General features: G+C 32.5%; 6 protein-coding genes across 6 annotated transcripts; 5 read left to right on the top strand and 1 right to left on the bottom strand.

The window, feature by feature from the left end:
- Positions 1-2674: 2674 nt before the first annotated feature.
- Positions 2675-8564, top strand: Tsp_02047 (formin 2 Domain protein). Its single transcript, XM_003377819.1, has 17 exons — positions 2675-2749; positions 3226-3333; positions 3393-3497; positions 4284-4386; positions 4657-4879; positions 4941-5059; positions 5122-5312; positions 5964-6078; positions 6134-6223; positions 6572-6768; positions 6849-6935; positions 7014-7166; positions 7288-7473; positions 7556-7786; positions 7848-7983; positions 8070-8171; positions 8305-8564. Exons 1-17 carry the CDS (start codon positions 2675-2677, stop codon positions 8562-8564), a joined length of 2481 nt encoding a protein of 826 aa, XP_003377867.1.
- Positions 8565-8790: 226 nt separating this feature from the next.
- Positions 8791-11037, top strand: Tsp_02046 (conserved hypothetical protein). Its single transcript, XM_003377820.1, is given in 5 exon segments — positions 8791-8810; positions 9101-9163; positions 9487-9680; positions 9694-10167; positions 10385-11037. 5 exon segments carry the CDS (start codon positions 8791-8793, stop codon positions 11035-11037), a joined length of 1404 nt encoding a protein of 467 aa, XP_003377868.1.
- A 346-nt stretch (positions 11038-11383) lies between these two features.
- Tsp_02045 (LAG1 longevity assurance protein) lies at positions 11384-12948 on the bottom strand. Its single transcript, XM_003377821.1, has 10 exons — positions 12770-12948; positions 12511-12708; positions 12383-12440; positions 12282-12332; positions 12144-12224; positions 11943-12071; positions 11784-11890; positions 11696-11735; positions 11579-11635; positions 11384-11497 (listed from the first exon to the last, which is right to left on the bottom strand). Exons 1-10 carry the CDS (start codon positions 12946-12948, stop codon positions 11384-11386), a joined length of 1014 nt encoding a protein of 337 aa, XP_003377869.1.
- Positions 12949-15185: 2237 nt separating this feature from the next.
- On the top strand, positions 15186-18137 carry Tsp_02044 (Xaa-Pro aminopeptidase). Its single transcript, XM_003377822.1, has 6 exons — positions 15186-15205; positions 15593-15712; positions 15767-15836; positions 15898-16098; positions 16482-17426; positions 17571-18137. The coding sequence occupies exons 1-6, from the start codon at positions 15186-15188 to the stop codon at positions 18135-18137; spliced, it is 1923 nt and encodes a 640-aa protein (XP_003377870.1).
- A 422-nt stretch (positions 18138-18559) lies between these two features.
- Tsp_02043 (putative LIM domain protein) lies at positions 18560-19032 on the top strand. Its single transcript, XM_003377823.1, has 2 exons — positions 18560-18773; positions 18854-19032. The coding sequence occupies exons 1-2, from the start codon at positions 18560-18562 to the stop codon at positions 19030-19032; spliced, it is 393 nt and encodes a 130-aa protein (XP_003377871.1).
- Positions 19033-19194: 162 nt separating this feature from the next.
- Positions 19195-19338, top strand: Tsp_02042 (hypothetical protein; the record flags this gene model as incomplete). The annotated part of the gene is made up of 1 exon (XM_003377824.1): positions 19195-19338. A coding segment is annotated over exon 1 (144 nt), but the record flags the coding sequence as incomplete, so codon positions are not given.
- Positions 19339-19423: the final 85 nt, after the last annotated feature.

Here is a 19423-nt window from a genome sequence, read left to right on the forward strand (position 1 = left end):
TGAACTGGTGATTTTGCGTTGATCTGCATTGTTATCACAGTTGAATGGCACAAGGTTAGTAGATACAATTTCGCTTCATTCCTTTTTTGTTAACTTTGTCGTCACTGCTCATTAATGCATTAATATAATTTTCTTTTTATAATTTTATACAATATAATAATAATAATTATTATTTATAATGATAGCAACAGCAATTTTATTGAAAATACAAGTGTGAATGAAATACCTTTATGCTTGTTATATACTTTAACCAAATAGTTCAGTTGTTTCAAATTTTTTTATACGTTTTATTAGCAAATAAATAAATTAATTTTCATAAATACAATTGTTTTGTAATCAATTATCTCTTTACATTTAGTTTGAATTGTAATGTTGCACTTTTGATTTATGAATTTGATTTTTAACTAATTTTGGCTGATTTTTGTAAAATCAATTCAATTCAAAGTGGAAATTATTTTATAAAATCTTGTCAGTTGCTGTCCAATTTTGTTGAATGGTGGATGTTTAAATTCAATTTAGCATGAAACCTTTAAAACAGAATTTTCATTTGACATTAACACATGACCATTGATTATAACTTTATTTAAGAATTTAATGAATCTCGTTATTTATTGTTAATCCACAATTTAAATGAATAAATAAATATATATATATATATATGTGCGTGTGCGCGTGTGTGCATGACATTATTTGACCGAAAGAACTACTTTTTGTGAATGTGCGCTTTTTGACAGCACATGTTTTGTTGACCTTTTGCATACTTTCTTGTTGATTGCATTGCTTACTTTTTCTTAAATATCGAAAAAAATTTTATCTAAGCACAGTGCAGCAGTTCATTATTGTTCAAGCTTAGGGTTGCTGTATTCTTACTTCAATTTTTCATGATCAATACACAAATTAAAAAAAATTTATTATACTTATAATTCTAATATTTGATTAGTATTTCGTAAATTGGCAGACAATAGATACAATTAATTGATAAATGATGAAAATGAAAAGAAATTTTTTGAAAGGAATAATTTTTTGTTTTATTTATAATTGAAATGCTTAATGATATAAATACATTTTCCCTTGATTTATTTATAATAGTCAATTATTAATTTAAAAATTTCATTATTACTAATGATGTTACTAATTTTATCCCGTGTAATTCTATTTATATTAAATACTTCTGATAGGCAATGAATGAATGAATGAATGATATATTGATTATTTAATGATATTTCAAATCAGGGTTGAACATTTTGTTTTTTAATTCTTTTTTTCTATTTTATATTTAATACAAACAATTTGAATAAATTATTACAATGAATTAATATTGTTATCATTATTATTAATATTGTTGTTGTTGCTGTTGTTATTTATAAGATGGAAATGTTAAAAATAACTATTGAGCGGAAATGTCCGTTTATTTGGACAATTGGAAATAGGAGCCGTTACAAAATGAATATCGTTGAATTGAAATTGATATTTCTCAAGAATTTTTATCACCAATTATTATGTGAATAATTTTTATTCGATATGTGCTTTGTGTATTTTCGGTTTGATTGCCATGCACAAATTGTGGAAGCGTGTGCGTGAATCGATAAATCAGATCAGTAGGAAATTTCAAATATCCTAGAAATTATCTATTTTTACATTTATCTCAAATTATTATTAATTCTTTTTTTTCCTCGCATATGAAATTTCCACGTGCAATTTGATACAACGTTTATGAATTATTGTAATATGAACTGTTGTTGTTGTTGTTGTTGTTGTTATTTTAAAAATATCCGAATTGTTTCAGCTTTTCACAACATATTAATTCATGTAATGTGAATTTCGGTAAATTTTTTTGTGTGTCGTCAATTAAAAGTTTATTTCATTTTATCATAAAATAATTGTTGAATTATTAGAAATTAAAATTGTCCAGATTTGTTCTGCATTTGTGAAATGTCGAAATGGTCTTCTTGTGTCTGGTTCTGTTGGATCTAACGGAACAACTCTTGCGAAACGTTTGCACATTTCATAAAAATCGATAATAATTGTGCAAATTTTGCCCGGATCTTTTGTTGAAATTATTCACAAGCATACCGATGGTGATTTGTTTGTTTCCAATGATTGGCTATTTTAAGCTAGTCCAGTTCGATTCTCTCATACCAATGCATGCTTCTCTTGTTAGCTAGCTAACTAGCTAGCTGCTTCAGGTGCGAGGTTCTGCTGAACTGAACCATTATTTAATAATCTTGGAAAAAATATATATATAGAGAGAAAACATACCTTTTGTTTTGTTTTTATTTTGATTATCCGGTATTGTTTGGGGCGTATCCTTTATTTTTTGTATTTTTTTTGATGCTTTGATATTTTCACCGTATGGCACACTATGTTGCAGTTCATCAGGCCTCTTTCTCTCTATTAACCAAGGCATCATCAGTGTTTGTTCAATTTCTGCATCTCAGCAATTTGTCACTATTGAGATGCGTGACCGTTTGTTGTTATCAAGTTATTTTTTTTACTTTCTGTTTTTTACTTTTTGTTTTCTCCAATGTCATTGACATGAATTTTGCAATTTCGTAGATTTGCTTCTTTTTCTTCTTCATCTTATTCTCTTTTGACCAAACTTATGCAAGTTTAAATTGAATTGAAAAATTTGAATTAATTTTCTTGATTTCACACAAGCCAATTTCTATGAAACATGCGTATTAGTCTTTCGTTGAACGAGACCGAATTGCTTTTTCGTTTTGTATTTCGTAGGCGAAAAAGATTTTTGGTAAGTAAATTTGTGCAAATGTGATTTTCGTAATTTTAATTTTAAAAATTATTTATTTGTTTGTCATCAATTTGTAACATATATACTCACTTGTTATGTTTGAACAATGAATACATTTGTAGCTTTCTGTGCAGCAGCATCTTTTTTCAATTCTTGCAACCACCTTTTTACATTTAACAACGCTTATCTTTTCTTTTCTTTGAGATTCTGCAATTTAAACATGAATTTATTATTTGTTTCAATTTTTATTTTTGTCAATTTTAATATTTTTTTCTCATCAGTTGTTTTTTATTCACTTTAGCTGGGAAAAGTTGGTAATTCCTTCCGCCATACAAACAAGCACGGTAAAGATTCGTCGAAGTGTGATGGAAACGGTGATGATAGCTGGACTGTAACGGATTCACAACGGCCGGCCTATGTCTGTCATGCTGTATATTTGTTTATTTGAAATTGTAATAATTTTTTTTCTCATCCAGGAGCACAATACTTTACACGGGCTACCGAACACTTCAACTGCTGTCAGTGAATATGACATTGACAGTCTCAGTTCGAAAGAGTTGGACTTGATTTTCGAAGATATGCTGGTTAGTTATATTTGAAATAATTTGCAATTGTGTAATTTATTTATATTTTCAATTTTCAGAATGATATGAATTTGAGTGAAGCGAAAAAAGCGCCTCTTCGAACGGCATCTATCGAACAGAAAAGAGTGATGATTTTGCAGAAGATTCGGACCGATCAAACTCTTGTAAAGCTGATATTTTCATTTTTCGTACATGATATATAATACTTGGCATTGGATGTTTAAGCGTGGCGCTAAAGTTAAATGCGATGATCCGGGTGATTATATTCGTATTTTGTCAGCATCGGAAGATAATTCTCCTAAACTGGTGCGAATATTGCAATCATTGCGAGTTTCACTTTCTAACAACCCTGTTAGGTATTTTGAATGGAAAAATTCTAAAAAAGGAAGATCATCAAACTTACCTAACAGTTCCTACTTTGTTTGTTTAGCTGGATAGAAAAGTTCGGTACGCGTGGTTTGAATTTGTTGCTGAACATTTTGCAATGGGTATCTGAAAAGTAAGTAATTCTCGCAAGTTATTTTGTGTTCTTTTGAATTTAATATTTAATTTTTTATTTTTCAGTCCTCTTGTTGAAGCATCGTCAATGCGTATTCAGCACGAATGCATAAAATGTTTAAGAGCATTTATGAACAACAACGTAAATATTTTTCTTTAGTTTCACAGAAACTGACGTCATTTTATTATAATTTTATTTTTTCAGTATGGTTTGAGGCAAATTATGGAACACAGTCAATCTTGTGAAATATTAGTACAATCGTTGAATGTTGTGAACCAAAGTTCCACCATCGATGCTGTGAAATTGCTTGCTGCTATTTGCGTGATGCCTTCTCCAAATAGCACCGTTCAAAGCGGGTAATTGTTTTTCATTATCATTATGTATATTTTTTCTGTTTTACAATGCATACGTTCAGAAAAAGTTGTATATATTTATTGAAATAAATTTTCAGCGTTATTTATTGAAGTTTTATTTGAGGCATGAAAAAGTGTTAAATGCATTGAGTTCTTATGCAGAACATTCAGAAATTAGACGGTTTGTGCCCATTGTTCAAGGTCTTGGTGTTGCGGCGAATCCTGCCTTGCAAGTAAATTAAGAAAATAAAAGATTAACTTTTTGTATTTTTATAATTTTTTTCTCTACTGCAGAATGCGTTCATGCAACTGGTTAATGCAATCATCACCATTGCTGATGATTTGGATTATCGCATGCACTTACGCAATGAGTTTATGCGTACAGGCATGACAGATGTTTTGGAAGTATGCATTTTTGTTGTTGTTTATTTTTATTCAGTTATTTGAAATTATAGATAATGGAATGTTCAGAAAATGAGGACTTGAAATTGCAAGTGAAAATTTTTACAGAAAATCGAGATGCAGATTTAGATGAACTCTTCCAACGTCATGAGAACTTACGTATCGAGATGGATAGTCCACGCAAATGTTACGAAGCACTGGAACATTCGCTTAGAAATAGTCCAACTTCATATTATTTTTTGTCCATATTGCAGCATTTGTTGTTCATACGCGACGACGATGTTGAACTGAGGTGGTGACTCAGTGAGCATTTATGCTGGATAATTTTTAATTTCAGTTGTCGATTAATTTAGAACATCATACTACAAATTGTTGGATGATGTGATATCATCAGTTGTGTTGCACAAAAGTGGATACGAAGTGGACGCCCACAATCAGAAACGGTTGGCGCTCAATATTGAAGATCTTCTTGGTAAATAAATATTTCACACACATACTGTGCAAATAATATTGTGCAAATGGCTTGTATTGTAGAAAAAGTAACGGAACATCAAAAACACGATCTGGACAGTATCGGTAGTTCATCTGATCGTCTGGCTTCAGAAGATATGAAGGTGAAATTCGAAGCTGTTGTGACAGAAAATCAAGAATTGGAAGCAAAATTGACTCAACTGGCTTCAAAAATTGAAGAATACAAAAACGAGACATTCGTTTTAAGGCAACACGTGAGTATTTGCATATTGTTTATTTATTTGTTTATTATTTATTTCAAAATGAGCAAAGAGAAGCCTTTTAGATTGAAGGGAAAACGTCGGGTCCACTGCCTGCCCAAACGAAACCGTTATCGCCATCCACTACTCAGTTTCTAAGCAGAAGTGATTCGATGAAAAGTCTGCGAAGCATACTTTCCGCCAAATCAGGTAAAAATGAATATCTTTGTACAATCGTACGTAATTGATATAAAAGGGTTGTATTACAATTTGTTCATGCATCTTCTACGATGTTATTTAGCGAATGAAGTGACAAATGATTCGGGTATTCCTCCGCCGCCACCGTTACCTGGTTCAACGATACCCCCACCACCTCCTCCCCCTCCACCACCACCTATGCCGAATGGATTTTCTGCAGCTATTCCTCCACCGCCACCGTTTCCTGTCCCCAACGCACCTACGGCACCACCTCCGCCGTTATTTTTTGGAAAAAAGGCCGCCGCCCCAGTAGCTGCTAAAACGTTGCCATTGTTTTTGAAAGAGAAAAAACCCTACAGAACAGAAGGAACTTTGCGAAAAATTAACTGGAAAGCGGTTGGCAGTTGTTAATTTTTAAAATTTCATATTTCATACTTTTTCAAAATTGAAATTTATTCATTTTTACAGGTCGATCCGAGCCAAATGATTGAATCATCATTCTGGGCTAAGGCAGAAGAAGAGCGTTTTAAATCAAAAACGTTTTTTCATCATTTGGAAGAGCATTTTTCTACAGCTAGCACAGGTTTTTGAAAATTTTTGCGTTATATATTTTCTATATTGTATTTTGTATATTCCAGCTAACGGGAATTTAACCAGTTTTCAAAAGAAAACTATTAAAAAAGTGAAAGAAGCGAAAGTTTTACCTCCGAATGCTGTGAAAACGCTGGGTAAGTTGAACTGATAATTGAAAAAGAGAAATTCATCTTTAATGTATATTATTTTTACCGTATTTATTGTAAAAGCAATGGAGAGTTGTAATAAATTAATAATTTGAAAGGTACGATTATTGTAGTTGTTTGAACAACTATTTTATTAGATACTGCTTAACAGTCTTCGTAGATATGCGATGGCTGTTAGAAATACAAGTAAGAATTAATTTCGAAATAAACTAAATTCAAATGAAATTTGTTACATTATTTTTAATTTTTTTAATTAAGAAAATTGTATTGCATGCGTTCGAGAATTTCAAACGTTATGCTAATCAAGAAGTGCTCATCATAAATTGCCATTTGTAGAAATAATTCATGGATCAACGAAAATGTCGGCCGCGGAATTTCGTGATGCATTGCTTGAGTTGGACGAAAGTAAGCTGACAGAAAATATACTTGAACGGTTCTGGAAAATATTTTCCGAACCTGAACTTGTATCCAATTTGAAATCAATACAAGGAGAATTCAACGATTTGGCAGGGGTTGAGCAGTTCGCTATTACGGTATATTAGCTTGAAGAAAAGTTTTTTGTTTTAATTTACATGGAAATTGAATTTATTTGTTGTTTTAATGATAATTTTAGCTGACATCGATTCGGGCTTTGTCCGTTCGTTTGCAGTGCATGTGTTTTAAGAAAAAATTTTCTGAATTAATTGCAGATATAAAGCCAGTATGTCAATTTGCAATTTCATTTTTTCATACAATTTTATACATTAATTTATTTATTTGTATTGCTCCTGTTTTGCAGAGTATAGTTGCGGTGACTGCTGCGTGCGATGAAATTAAAACCAGCAAAGGTTTTGGACTATTTCTAGAATATGTACTTTTGGCAGGAAATTATATGAATTCATGTGGGAAAAACACTCTTGCTTACGGGTTTCTGTTCTCTATTTTATCTAAGGTAATGTTTTTATTTTAAAATTCATCGAAATTTATGCTAATTTTTTATTATAATGGTTAATATTTTTTAAAAAAAGATCATTACCCCTATAACATGCTAATGCTTCGTTACTCTACTTCAGCTACGCGAAGTGAAGTCAATACGTCAGGACGTAACGCTCATGCATGTGTTATATGAAATATTTTCGAAAAGTTTCCCAGAATATGCAAAATTTACTGATGATTTTATTCATCTCAACAAAGCGGCAGAAGTGAAAACTGAAATTGTTCAACAAGGAATTAATCAAATGAAAAACAATATCACAGTGGTAAGAATGGTTTGTTTGGTTTTCCCTCCCTTTTTTTAATTGCAATTGTGCTATTTAAATTTTGTAATCAAATTTGCTTTAGCTTGAAAACAGTTTGAAAAATTACAATCGCCAGGCTGAGAATGATAATTACGTAGAAGTGATGAGTTCATTTTTGACCGTAGCCCGGGAACAGTTTCAACTGTTGGAAACGATGCACAAAAAGATGCAAGACGTTTGCAGATCTTTGTTGAAATATTTCTCCTTTGACTCGAAAACGTATCCAGTTGATCAGTGCTTGGCTGATTTGCGTGATTTCAAAGTTGCTTATGAGGTGAATTTATGCTAATTTCTAAGCAAGATGATGCATGTACACGTAATGGGATGTAATTTAGAAAACGGCAAAAGAGATTGCTTTTGCGAAAGAAAAAGAAAATCGTATTCGTCTTGCCGAAGAAGCGCGTGCGTTGAAAGAGAAAGAAATGCAAGAACGTAAACAGCAGAAAATGAAGCTGATTGAAATGACTCGGGGTATTGTTGTTTATTTGTTTGTTTGTTTGGAGTGCAATAATTTCTTTTTCTTTGTTGAATTTAATTCTAATAATTTGCACGTTTAGGCGATCAAGAAGGAGTGATGGACAGTTTACTCGAAGCTTTGAGTAGTGGCAAAGCGTTTCCGCAGAGAGCGAAAACTCCGGCAAGAGAGAAAAGTCGAATGCGTATGTTGTTGTCTTCATAGATTAATTAATAACTTTATGCATTTGAAAAAATTAATATGATGCTTTACTTTTTGCACATTGATTTGTTTGTATTTTTAATGATAAATAAGTTTAAAAAATTTGAATTTTTCAGGACGACGTAATTCTCAATTCAATCACGTCACAATAGTGAATGTTTCTGGTGATACAGTATCTTCTGATCGTGAAAGAACACCGAAGATGAATTCTAATGATGCGCCCAAAATGCGAATACGTCGAAAAGGAAAAAAGACTGTTGATCCTCTGTCAGATGGGCAAAAATTTAACGCATCCAATGGTCATAACAGTGAAGTTCATTACCAGGATGCATCTGACTTGGAAGATTTGTTGAGAAGACTGAAATGTGATTTTTAAATGAACTATTATTCTTCTTCTCATTGGAAACGATATTTTCTTTCTTTTTCAAGGAGAGATTTTGTTTATAACTTTTAAATAATATAAGCTATTTCTGGTTTGTAAAAATAAAACTTCATTACAATTTTTTGATTATAATTTTTTTGGTTTTAATATCAGCGATGATGTGCATTTTTTTACAATGGTTGCAGTGTAACAACGACTAGATAACTGCTTTCATTATTAAATGCATAGTTCACAGCAGTTGTAATTGTAATATTTATTGGTGTGCAAAAGTTAGCTAAATTACAGACTTATTGCATTCATTATGAAAGTAACAGAATAAAAAGAAAAAGATAATTTTTTCATTCAAGAAACACAGTAAATTTAAAACAGTTAATGTAATTGTTAAACGTTGATAAAATTGATGTAACAAAGTCTAGGAATAAAAATGTAAAAGTTGACATACACAAGAAATGATTTGCTGTGATGCAGTAAAAAAGTCAAAGCAAGTTAAAGAATATCTATCTTTTTTCAATTTGTACTGCTTATTGTAGAATGCTTTTTGAAACAAAGAAAGATAATAAAATTGCATCACCACATACGCAAAGCAACTACCCGTTATTTTTTACAGCTATTTTGTTGTACTTGTACACATTTTTGTACTTGAATGTAGCTTACTGTAATTTTGGAAAAATTCAATAAATCCTGATAAAATTGCTTAAAATGCATTTAATCCGATGGAAGTTTGTTCAAAGAAGGCATTTGAAAATATTAATAATTTTGAATGTTATATTATTGGTATTAATTTCGAATTGTTACTTTAATAAAATATATTTTTCGGAAAGAACGTATGAATCCACTTACCAGCTACTGATACAAAATCACATCGAGCTTTACGAAAAGATTCAACAAAAAGACAAGTTTAAAAATTTAAATTTAGAAAACACTTGCGTCGGATATTGCTATCTGAATCCGACGAAACGATGGTGCTGGAAGCTGCCTTCTTTCCCAGTTTGGATTCTTTCTCAGATGAATCACTTCAACTGGCAATCAGTGAACAGTCTTCATGTTGGACTTTTTCTTCTCAATGCTTATCTGGACAGTCGACTGCGTTCAGAGAATATCAAAGCAGTGGTACAAATTTTAGCAATGGGCGAAAATGATGTAAGATCCACTCCGTTCTGTTTTCTGTGGATGTCCGTTAATGATACTTATCCCATAGTTGTGAGAGCTCGGGTAATGCAAATCTGGCAGAAAGCTTGGGATCCTAGACCGAATTTTTACTTTCCCTATTTGATCAGTTGTCCTTTGGAAAATGGAAAAGTTTTCCCCAAATACGTGACCATTGAAAATGCTCAGTGTCCACATGGATATTCCAACCTTCTTCCAGTCGTGCTGCCAGCTTCGGTAGACCCAAAGCGGCATACTGTTGTTTGTGTCAAAGGTCTCGACTACAGTGACGACCGTTCGGCGAGACTAATAGAATGGATTGAAGCGAATTTGCTTCTCGGTGCTGACAAACTAGCAGTTTACACTTACAACGTGCATCCAAATATGGAAAAAGTTTTGCACTATTATCAGAATAAAGGCTATGTGTTACATGTGTCGTCCAGTTTGCCAGGTGAGCATGGAGTGATTTTACGGTTTTTCTTTTCAGAAAAGTAAGTTTGTTTAAAACGGTTCGAAATTGACTTATTTTAAGAATTCAATTTTGAAATATTTCATAAATTTGTAACTTTATAGTAGAAGCACCAAGTTTTCGAAATTGCAATTATTGAAATATAATTTGTTTGATTTTTTTTCAATTTATCACACTTTTCATTTTACTATTTTTCAAGGTAATCAACCACATTCCGCTTGGCAGAGAAGTCGGTTTATTGCTCTGAATTCGCAACAGAAGCGACGAAATGAAATTCTGCTTTACAACGACTGCTTGTATCGACACCTGAATTCGCACATTTACGTCTTGCCGATCGACTTGGACGAACTGTTGGTGCCAATTGGTGGTTATCGTAATTGGGATGAAATTGTAAAATTCACCACTTTTAAACTTCACAAAACTGAATCCAACCTCAGCGCACTGTGCGCGCGTAATGCTTTCTATTTTGACCAATTGTCGTCTGGGCGTGGAAATTTGCATATATCCGTCCCAAGAAGAATGCACATGCTCAGGCATCGATTTCGGTCCAGTCAAATCAGCAATGCCGGCTATTACAGTAAATGCTTCATGCGTGTCGACAATGTCGAGACGGCGTTCAACCATTTCCCATTCCACAAAATCCGAACTGCACTGGAGCCGACGTTGTTCTTTGCGGCTGAAGTGGCGTTGAAAAATCACTACAAAGATGCTTGTCCGAAAGAGTTGACCGATGACAAGTGCGATAAATTGATGAACGATTCGATCATGGATTACAATTTAGCCGCTTTCCAACAGCAACTTGTACATCGTTTTAGAAAAGTTTGTGCTGAACTGCAATTTCCAACTGATTAATCAAACATCTTCCTCTTTCTTTATCCTATACACTTTGACAATTCTGTGTGAAAACGGGTTTCTATTTCTTACGTTAATAATTAAGCTTTTTGATCGCGGGTAAAATCTATTCACTAACACTTGCTAAAGTTATAGGCGTAGGCTAATAATAAATACTACTGTTCGAAAATTAATTTTCTGTGCTAAGCCAAAAATGAACTTCTTTTTAAAATCAAGACAATTTTATTACGCTACATAATGATATAAATGAGTATATGTGCAAAAATAAGCAGAAAACCGCAAACAAATGTTTCGCATTTCGCTTTTCACAACAAGAACAATATGGCAGGGCAGTGGGTGAAGTGAACTACGACAGTTTCACCTTTTCCTGGAAATCAAACTCGGAAGCAGTTGACGCATTTTCATCGTCTTTAAGTTTCTCCTCTTCGTTATCTTCATCATCACTACGTACGTCATCTGTCTGCAAATAAAAAATACAACTTATACTATCCCACCCGAAATTAAAAAAGAATTGTATATATGTATATGTATATGTATATACCTCTCCACTACGCACAGCATTTAGAGCTATACGAATTATCAGCGTTGTCCAAAACAACTGCAACACAAACAATACCAACAACAAACTGTTGAAAATGTAATAGGCAGGAAAAAATACTATAATAGCCGGGGCCTCGAGAAGGGTTGAATACAGTATCCTAAAACAGTTCACTATTTGCAGAATCGCTTGTAAAAAAAGCTTATACTTGAAAGGATAGATTCCACATCGAGTCACACACCACACCGCCGTAAATATCACAAACAATACATTGCATAATCGATTTTTCTTGCAATAGCGTGCCATTTTAGCAGTCTGAAATACTTGATTATATGTATCTTCATAATTTCTATGAACTACTACTCACTTCCATCCAAAAATCTGCCGCATCGTGAATAACCAACACCAAAGTTCCTATTCGAACAAAATTGTCTGCCCAAGAAAACGACAACAACAATATTGTTGTAATGTGATGGATAAAATTAACCCAAAAATCCTGAAAATCAACAAATATTGTCAAATAATAAAAACTTATACTGATTGAAAAAAGCTGTACTTTTCGAACTACGTCCACAAACTGAGAAAACATAAGTGCCCAGTAAAAACTCAGTTCAATCAAATAATACCACCTGATTTCAGGATCGACAGGCTAAAAAAAACAAGTTTAAAGAACTTAATAAAGAAAAATAAATTGTTCATCAATTACCTGGTAAGGATAACCGTACCAGCAGTGAGTTGTATCCCAAAACCATGGTTTCTAAAAATTACAATCCTTAAATGTCAGAAAAATTTCAACTTTAACCTTACATCCCACAATGCACAGAGACCATAAAGAAATATTCCCTCATAAAAAACAGCTCTCCAGCTGAAAGAATAAATATTAAAGTTGATCGACTACAGCATAGAACACAAAAACTTACCAAACTTCAGCAAACTTATCCAAAACTGTTTTGTGATGAATCAGGCGGATGATTGGATCCGGTGTTTCAGACTCATTCGCATCGCAATAAATGTGACCACTTGCCATGTGCACGAATGCTCGAAATCTGTGAACTATGCATTGAAACAAATGCGGTAACTGACTTCCAGAATCCTCGAGACCACAAAAGCGACCCAATGGTCTCGCAATAAGCCTAAAACAAATAGATGAAAAACAAATCAAAAATAATTTCGCAAATTTTCTACCATTCAAACAATGCTCGAACCAGTATTATTATAAATGAATAATAAATTGGAAGAACAAGATCAGAGAACTCTGGAAAACCAGGGCAGCTCAGCTTCACCGAATCCCAATCATTTCCCGGCGGCAGCCAGATGTCAGGACTCCAAAAAATATCACTAATGCGTTTAAAACAACGTCGAAGGAGATCCATGACAACTTTATGACTTTATAATCCTGAAAAATATAATTACAATCACAATAAATATTATCAAAAACAAAAACAATTTCAACAGAATGAACGTTGTAAACAAACATGACCCATATTTCTTACATAATCTTGATTACTATAAAAAATACAGTATCCTACAGCGGCTCAATGAAACTAAACAAAAAGAATACAAATTTAAAATATAGAAAAGAAAGCTCATTAGCTTCATTGCATGACTAGGTACAAAAGCATCTTATCATGCAAGCGTCAACTTTTTCAAAAAAAACATGGAACACCTAGAATGGAACATCTCCATCACATTTAAAATAATCTTTAAATTACTGAAATCGCAAAATAATATTCTATGCATTAGCTGCATTCAGCAATATTTCAACGCAAACCCATGCTAAAACACATTATACGCATTAGAATTGTGATTCATGATAATATTGTGAGTTTAATAAATAGTTTGTATTTAGAATAAAATGCAAAACGTAGTCATTTAGCACGTCACTAATATACGGATGAAAAATTAAAATTAAAAAATCAAAAGCAAACAATCGATTACACATATATAAGGTTTCACTGCAGATGAAAACCATCTAAAATTACACTTTAAAATGAAAATTTATATATTTGTAAAGCTTTAACAAAAGAATTTACATTCTAAAAGAAAAAGCAATAAAATCTAGAATTCAGTTTTTGAAATTTCAAAAATACAAATGATAAAACTTACCTATTAAAAATCAGATTGAGCGGCACGGTGAAAACTGAGCAGAAATAACTATAAATCTAGTAATAATAATTAGTAAATAAAAGTATTATAATTTCGTGTACAGTCGTACTAAATATATTAAAATAACTTTACGCTATTACTGCCAGATTTATTTAGATACTTTTCTACAAAGAACTATTAATAATATTAAAAAAGTATTCAAAACAGACAGTACAGTACAAAACAAATTCAAACTCAACAGTAGAAGACAGACATTATTACTAACAACACTGTAATATCAATTGCATTTTGAATATCTTTATGTCAAAAAAATCTTCAAATAAAAATGTGGTGCAAAATGGAATATAATATATATGAAAAAATTAATAATTAAACAAAAAATGAAAAAAACAAATAAAAAAAACAAAGAACAACATAATGATAATTAATATGCCTTGATAGAATGACAATTAATCTGCTAGGTCATCAATTAGGTCAGTATAAATACATAAAAACAAAAAGGCTCATTATTCGAAAATACAATTATTATTACTTAGTTAAAGTTATAGAAATAAAAATAACAAAACATAATACATTATTATGAAAAGAAATGACTACTTACAGGCAGACAATAAAAACGAATAACTTAACGGTAAAAACAAATAACAGTAAGATGCGTGCATTGCAATAAGCGCGAATATATGACCTATATAAACTTCAGTAATATATATCATTAACATTACATTTATTTTATAAAATGAACGATTATATAGTTTTCGTTACAACATAATTTTTCTCTGAAACGAATTTTCTACGAAATATAGTATTACTGTAATTTCACTTTTAATTGAAATAAAAATGTTTATCAAAAATGAACTTTAAAAATTTTTTATCTGTCATAAAAAATATAATTATTAAGTTATAAAGATGAACAGTGCAATGTAACCAATTTTTATTTAAAAAGTTGATTACTGTTTCAAAATACAGTACGTTGAAAATTGAATGATGTTGAATTATCATCTGTATAATATCACATTGCAGCTCAAGTATAAATAAAGTGTATTTTAAATAAAATTTTCTTGTTTTACTGAAAAATAATTTTTTATTTCATCATTTTCAAAGTGAGATTGAAAATAAAGTTAGAGATCAACATGCATATTGGACATAAAATATAAATATTTGCATAAGTGATATTATAAACCATATTCAGGTAAATTATAATGATTTTTTCATGTTTTTATACAATTTATTTTGGAAGTATTTTATTTAACAAGATTTTGCAGTTTAACAGGAATAACGAAAAATTCTTTTTGATTTTGTTAAATTATAAAATAAATTTTCATAAATAAATTTGTAAATAGTCAATGTTTAGCAAACTTTAATTTTTAAAGTTATTTACCGTTTTACAAAATTCTTAACTGAAACATAAACTTTTGATAGTCAGGTTCTGATATTATGTAGAATATTGTTGTCATACTTTCCTGCATTTTCGTATCGGTTCATTTAGCGTTGACAGAATCTAGGAATGGCTAACTCGTCTGGAAGGTAATACTTTTTGTTTTTTTTGCATTCCGCATGTAAATTACAGTTCAACATTCGATAGAACATAAAATTTTTGCCATGTTGGCAACAGTAATTTGTAGACAGTTTTGGTTTATTTTGTTCACAGTATATAGTGACCGTTTATTCTGAGACTGTGAATGTTAGCATCTGTAGGCCATTTTATAAACCTTCTGTTATTTTGCTTCTTCATGTGTTTTCTAGGACCTTCTAATTGTCTTCTGAATTTAAGATTTTTTCTTCTCAAGCTTTCCTCTCAATTTACTTTGAACAAGTAGTTCCGTTTAAATAAACTTTTTTCTTATTTGGAATTTTTTATGATTAACATTTTTGTTTGCCTTAATCTTTTCTATAATGTAATATGCATTTCAGCAGAGACGTTCAAGCAACTGTGTTATGGGCACAACGCAAAAATTATATCTTTCTCACTGTTTGCGTCGAAGATTGTAAAGATCCAAAAGTTGATATTACCGAAGATAAATTTACTTTTCGGTATTATTTTTTTCTTAATCATATTAATCGTTTCATTTCTTAATGTATTTTTAGTGGTATTGGAGGAACTGATAAAACGCCACACCACTGCGAAATAGAATTTTACGAAAAAGTAGATCCTAGTGTAAGTTAAAGTGCATATGCTTCACGTGAAAGTTTTATGTCGTTATCAATTATTATTTTAGAGCGTTCGTCGCATCATTTCGGACCGTCAGTTGGAATTTGTCATCAATAAACTTAACACTGATGGTGCCTTCTGGCCTAGACTTATGAAAAATCAAGGAAGACACTGGTGGTGTAAAGTGGATTTCAATAAATGGAGAGATGAGGATGATGTATCTTTAGATGGTGATGCGAACCAAGACTTTGACTTCAGCAAATATGCGGTATGTTTTACACTTTATTTGGAAAACTTTTTGTAGTTGTCTTAATATTCTGTTGATTTAGGAAACAATGCACGATGACAAAGTGAATGCAGAGTTTGGGGTTTGTGATTGCACAAAAATATTTTTTAAATAATTTAATAAATGTTATTTATTAATTGTAGAAATTTAGCGACAGCGATGATGAAGAATTGCCAGAATTGGGAACTGATGATGCAACATCAATAGAAAGTCACAGTTGAACACTTATTAGTTAGTATCGGTGACTAATAGTAATCAGTGACTAATACTAACAATCGTATATATTTTTTTGAAATAAAATGGTTTCTGATTTCTTGTTTATTTGTGTAGTTCGCTTTGTTAGCGTTGCAAAATTTACATTTCAGAATTGCTTTTCAGTTAATTTAACTTTATACATGATCCGAAGTCTATTCATAGACTTGATGATGTTGAATAAATTGTTGAATGAAGCTAGATTGTCAGTTTGTCGAATGTCCAGGTACGTCGGACAGCCGTCACCTGTTTCACATCCGCAGTTGATCGGTGTCGGTTGTGTGACACCGGGCATCTTGAAAACTGAATATGCGGAAAGACGAGCGAAATTTTGGTCTTCAGTTTGGAAGCATGCACAGGCTAACAACACCAACATGAACAGTTGCGTTGTTTTGATACCTGCGGCTTCTGTGCGTTTCTGCGCACCGGATGTCCCTCATGTTTTCAGACAAGAGTCGAATTTTTTCTACCTGTGCGGCTTTCAAGAGCCGGACAGTTTGTTGCTGTTGTATGGTAAGTCAGAAGAAGCACATCGTTCAGTGCTGTTTGTTCAAGAACGCAGTCCGCACAAGGAACTTTGGGAAGGAACGCTGGCTGGCTGTGACGGCGCCAAATGGCTTACCGATGTCGACTGGGCTACTGTGCACGGCGATTTCACAAAGTTTTTTGAAGAATACCTTTTAGCAAACGGCCAAGCAAGATCTACAATGATGTATTCGGTGGTCAGCGATCTTAGTGCAGCCAATCCGTGTTATAAAAAAGCATTGGAAATTGCGAAAAACTTGGCAATTTATGGTGAATCTGCTTTGGAATTGATACATCGCTTACGGTGGATCAAATCGTCGGCTGAGGTGGAGCTCATGCGTAAAGCATGCTCTATTGGATCCGAAGCACTGGCGGAGACGATGCGCTATACTCGTCATTGTAGAAATGAGAACGTTTTAGTTGCAAAAATGGACCTGGAATTGCGACTACGTGGTGCCAAACAGCTAGCTTATCCACCTGTGGTAGCGGGAGGACCTAGAGCGAATATTATTCACTATTTGGATGCAAATCAGGTGCACAATTTTACACACCCATTTTAAGATAACATGAATTAGCCGTTTACAGTAGCATAATGACAACACTAACAGCAGTAAAAACAGTTGTGTGAGATTTACTTCATTATATTCACTTTTACATGAATTTTTTTTCCTGAATAGATAATAGAAGAGAATGATTTGATATTAATGGATGTTGGATGTGAAGTTGGTGGTTACGTGTCAGACATTACACGCACTTGGCCAGTGTCAGGAGTTTTTTCAAAACCGCAGTCAATTTTGTATGATCTGCTTTACGATTGTCAGTGTAAAATAATCGACGGTATTGCGCAGCGTCGTCTGGTCACTCTTCGTGAAGCTTACTTGGAAATGATGTCACTTCTCAGTACTGAACTGCAAAATGCGGGACTGCTGTCCGACAAGCTCACTGCGCAGCAGGCGTTCAACGCGGTGGATCAAATTTGCCCCCACCATGTTGGTCATTATCTGGGCTTGGATGTTCACGATACCCATACTGTACCGAAGGACATTCCATTCCAAACGGGTGTGGTGATTACAGTCGAACCAGGTTTGTACTTTCCATCAGATTGTGTCGATGTGCCAGAGGAATTTCGTGGAATTGGCATGCGCATCGAAGATGACGTGCTTGTAACAAGTGCAGGGGTGGAAGTGTTGACTGATCGATGTGCAAAGTCGAAAAGTGATTTGCAGGCTTGGTTGAACATTTGAACGTCGAGCGTAAGTTGCTTTTTATCGCTCTTATTAGTGGAAATTCGCTTTTCAAATTGTTGTTACAATAATAATAAATTTGTTTCAGTTGTTTCAACTGATTTTGTTTATTTAATTCAGCAATAAATCAAGTTAAATCATATTTAGCTGAAATTGAATTTACATACAAGATTTCATCGATAACATTGATAAGATTATATAGTTCAGTTTAAATAAATGATAATTTTTATGGGCAGCAAATGAAATGCAAATGAAGCAAAACATTTGCCGCAATATATAAGCGTGTAATATTAAACAATTTAAACATTCACAACGGCGCTGTGGTGGATGTTTAAAATAATGTTTTTAAACTAAAGATTTGTTTAATTTTAATTGATCATTTTCTTATTGAAAGCATGAGGTTGAGAGTTATGAATGAAAATATGCATAGAACGGAGAAGAATAAAAAGCCGCTCTGTTCTTATTGCAAAAAATCAATTGAAAACAATGAAGCGGGGTTTGCTTTCGATCGAATTTATCACTGCGATCACATCATTTGCAGCAGTTGTAAGATGCATTTAAATGGAGGTGAAATGTGCGAGCTGCAAGATGGAAAAATACTTTGTCTGAACTGTGACAAAAAATTAAAATGCGAAGGTTATATTATTTGTTTTATACAAAAAAGCAATTTGATAAATTATCATATTTATGGTTTATGAAAATTTTATTCGTTTCAGCTTGCGAACTTCCACTGGATTTGCGCACGGTATATGCGATGGGCAAACGGTGGCACCAAGAATGTTTCACATGTTCAGTTTGTGATGAGCCATTTTTGAATTGGCAGTATTTAATTTATAATCAAAAACCATACTGCGTCAGGCATTACCCGTACAGAGCTGCGTCACCGAAAAACTAATACACCTTATTTATTCTTTTAATGTACTGTGTTTTAACTTTACCAAACTTAACCCCTCCCCCATAATATTAATTATAGATAATATTAAAAAATGAATTCACTTGATTTATTGAACTAGCATATTTATTTGAAAATATTGTGAACCCGATATTTTCAGAAAAAATGATTTTATATTTAACTGAAAAACGTAAGTTCATCTTGCCCTATCCTAAAAATACAATTCCCTTGAAGGTTATTTTGTTTTACAAACTGCCAGCTTATAATCAATTCTTGGTGAAAAACGATTTTGCTGAAAACTATACAAAAGTAAGCATACATGATGTGAACACATGTGAACAATTTGTCAATTGTGCATTTTACCTTTGTATTAAAATCCGCCTTTACCAACATA

Source organism: Trichinella spiralis (assembly GCF_000181795.1).
Source record: "Trichinella spiralis strain ISS 195 chromosome Unknown Scfld4, whole genome shotgun sequence".
Classification (NCBI taxonomy): Eukaryota; Metazoa; Nematoda; class Enoplea; order Trichinellida; family Trichinellidae; genus Trichinella; species Trichinella spiralis.

Excerpts from the sequence above, each read along its gene's own strand:
- Tsp_02047 (XM_003377819.1), top strand. The coding sequence starts at position 2,675 with ATGCGTATTAGTCTTTCGTTGAACGAGACCGAATTGCTTTTTCGTTTT. Across the intron at positions 6,769-6,848 it reads TTGAGCAGTTCGCTATTACG|CTGACATCGATTCGGGCTTT; the intron begins GTATATTAGCTT and ends TGATAATTTTAG. Across the intron at positions 8,172-8,304 it reads AAGAGAGAAAAGTCGAATGC|GACGACGTAATTCTCAATTC; the intron begins GTATGTTGTTGT and ends TGAATTTTTCAG.
- Tsp_02046 (XM_003377820.1), top strand. The coding sequence starts at position 8,791 with ATGCATAGTTCACAGCAGTT. Across the intron at positions 8,811-9,100 it reads ATGCATAGTTCACAGCAGTT|AATGCTTTTTGAAACAAAGA; the intron begins GTAATTGTAATA and ends TGCTTATTGTAG. Across the intron at positions 10,168-10,384 it reads TGTGTCGTCCAGTTTGCCAG|GTAATCAACCACATTCCGCT; the intron begins GTGAGCATGGAG and ends CTATTTTTCAAG.
- Tsp_02045 (XM_003377821.1), bottom strand. The coding sequence starts at position 12,948 with ATGGATCTCCTTCGACGTTGTTTTAAACGCATTAGTGATATTTTTTGG. Across the intron at positions 12,709-12,769 it reads ATAATACTGGTTCGAGCATT|GCTTATTGCGAGACCATTGG; the intron begins GTTTGAATGGTA and ends TATTTGTTTTAG. Across the intron at positions 11,736-11,783 it reads TGTGGAATCTATCCTTTCAA|GATACTGTATTCAACCCTTC; the intron begins GTATAAGCTTTT and ends GAACTGTTTTAG.
- Tsp_02044 (XM_003377822.1), top strand. The coding sequence starts at position 15,186 with ATGGCTAACTCGTCTGGAAG. Across the intron at positions 15,206-15,592 it reads ATGGCTAACTCGTCTGGAAG|CAGAGACGTTCAAGCAACTG; the intron begins GTAATACTTTTT and ends TATGCATTTCAG. Across the intron at positions 15,713-15,766 it reads GAAGATAAATTTACTTTTCG|TGGTATTGGAGGAACTGATA; the intron begins GTATTATTTTTT and ends ATGTATTTTTAG.
- Tsp_02043 (XM_003377823.1), top strand. The coding sequence starts at position 18,560 with ATGCATAGAACGGAGAAGAATAAAAAGCCGCTCTGTTCTTATTGCAAA. Across the intron at positions 18,774-18,853 it reads CAAAAAATTAAAATGCGAAG|CTTGCGAACTTCCACTGGAT; the intron begins GTTATATTATTT and ends TATTCGTTTCAG.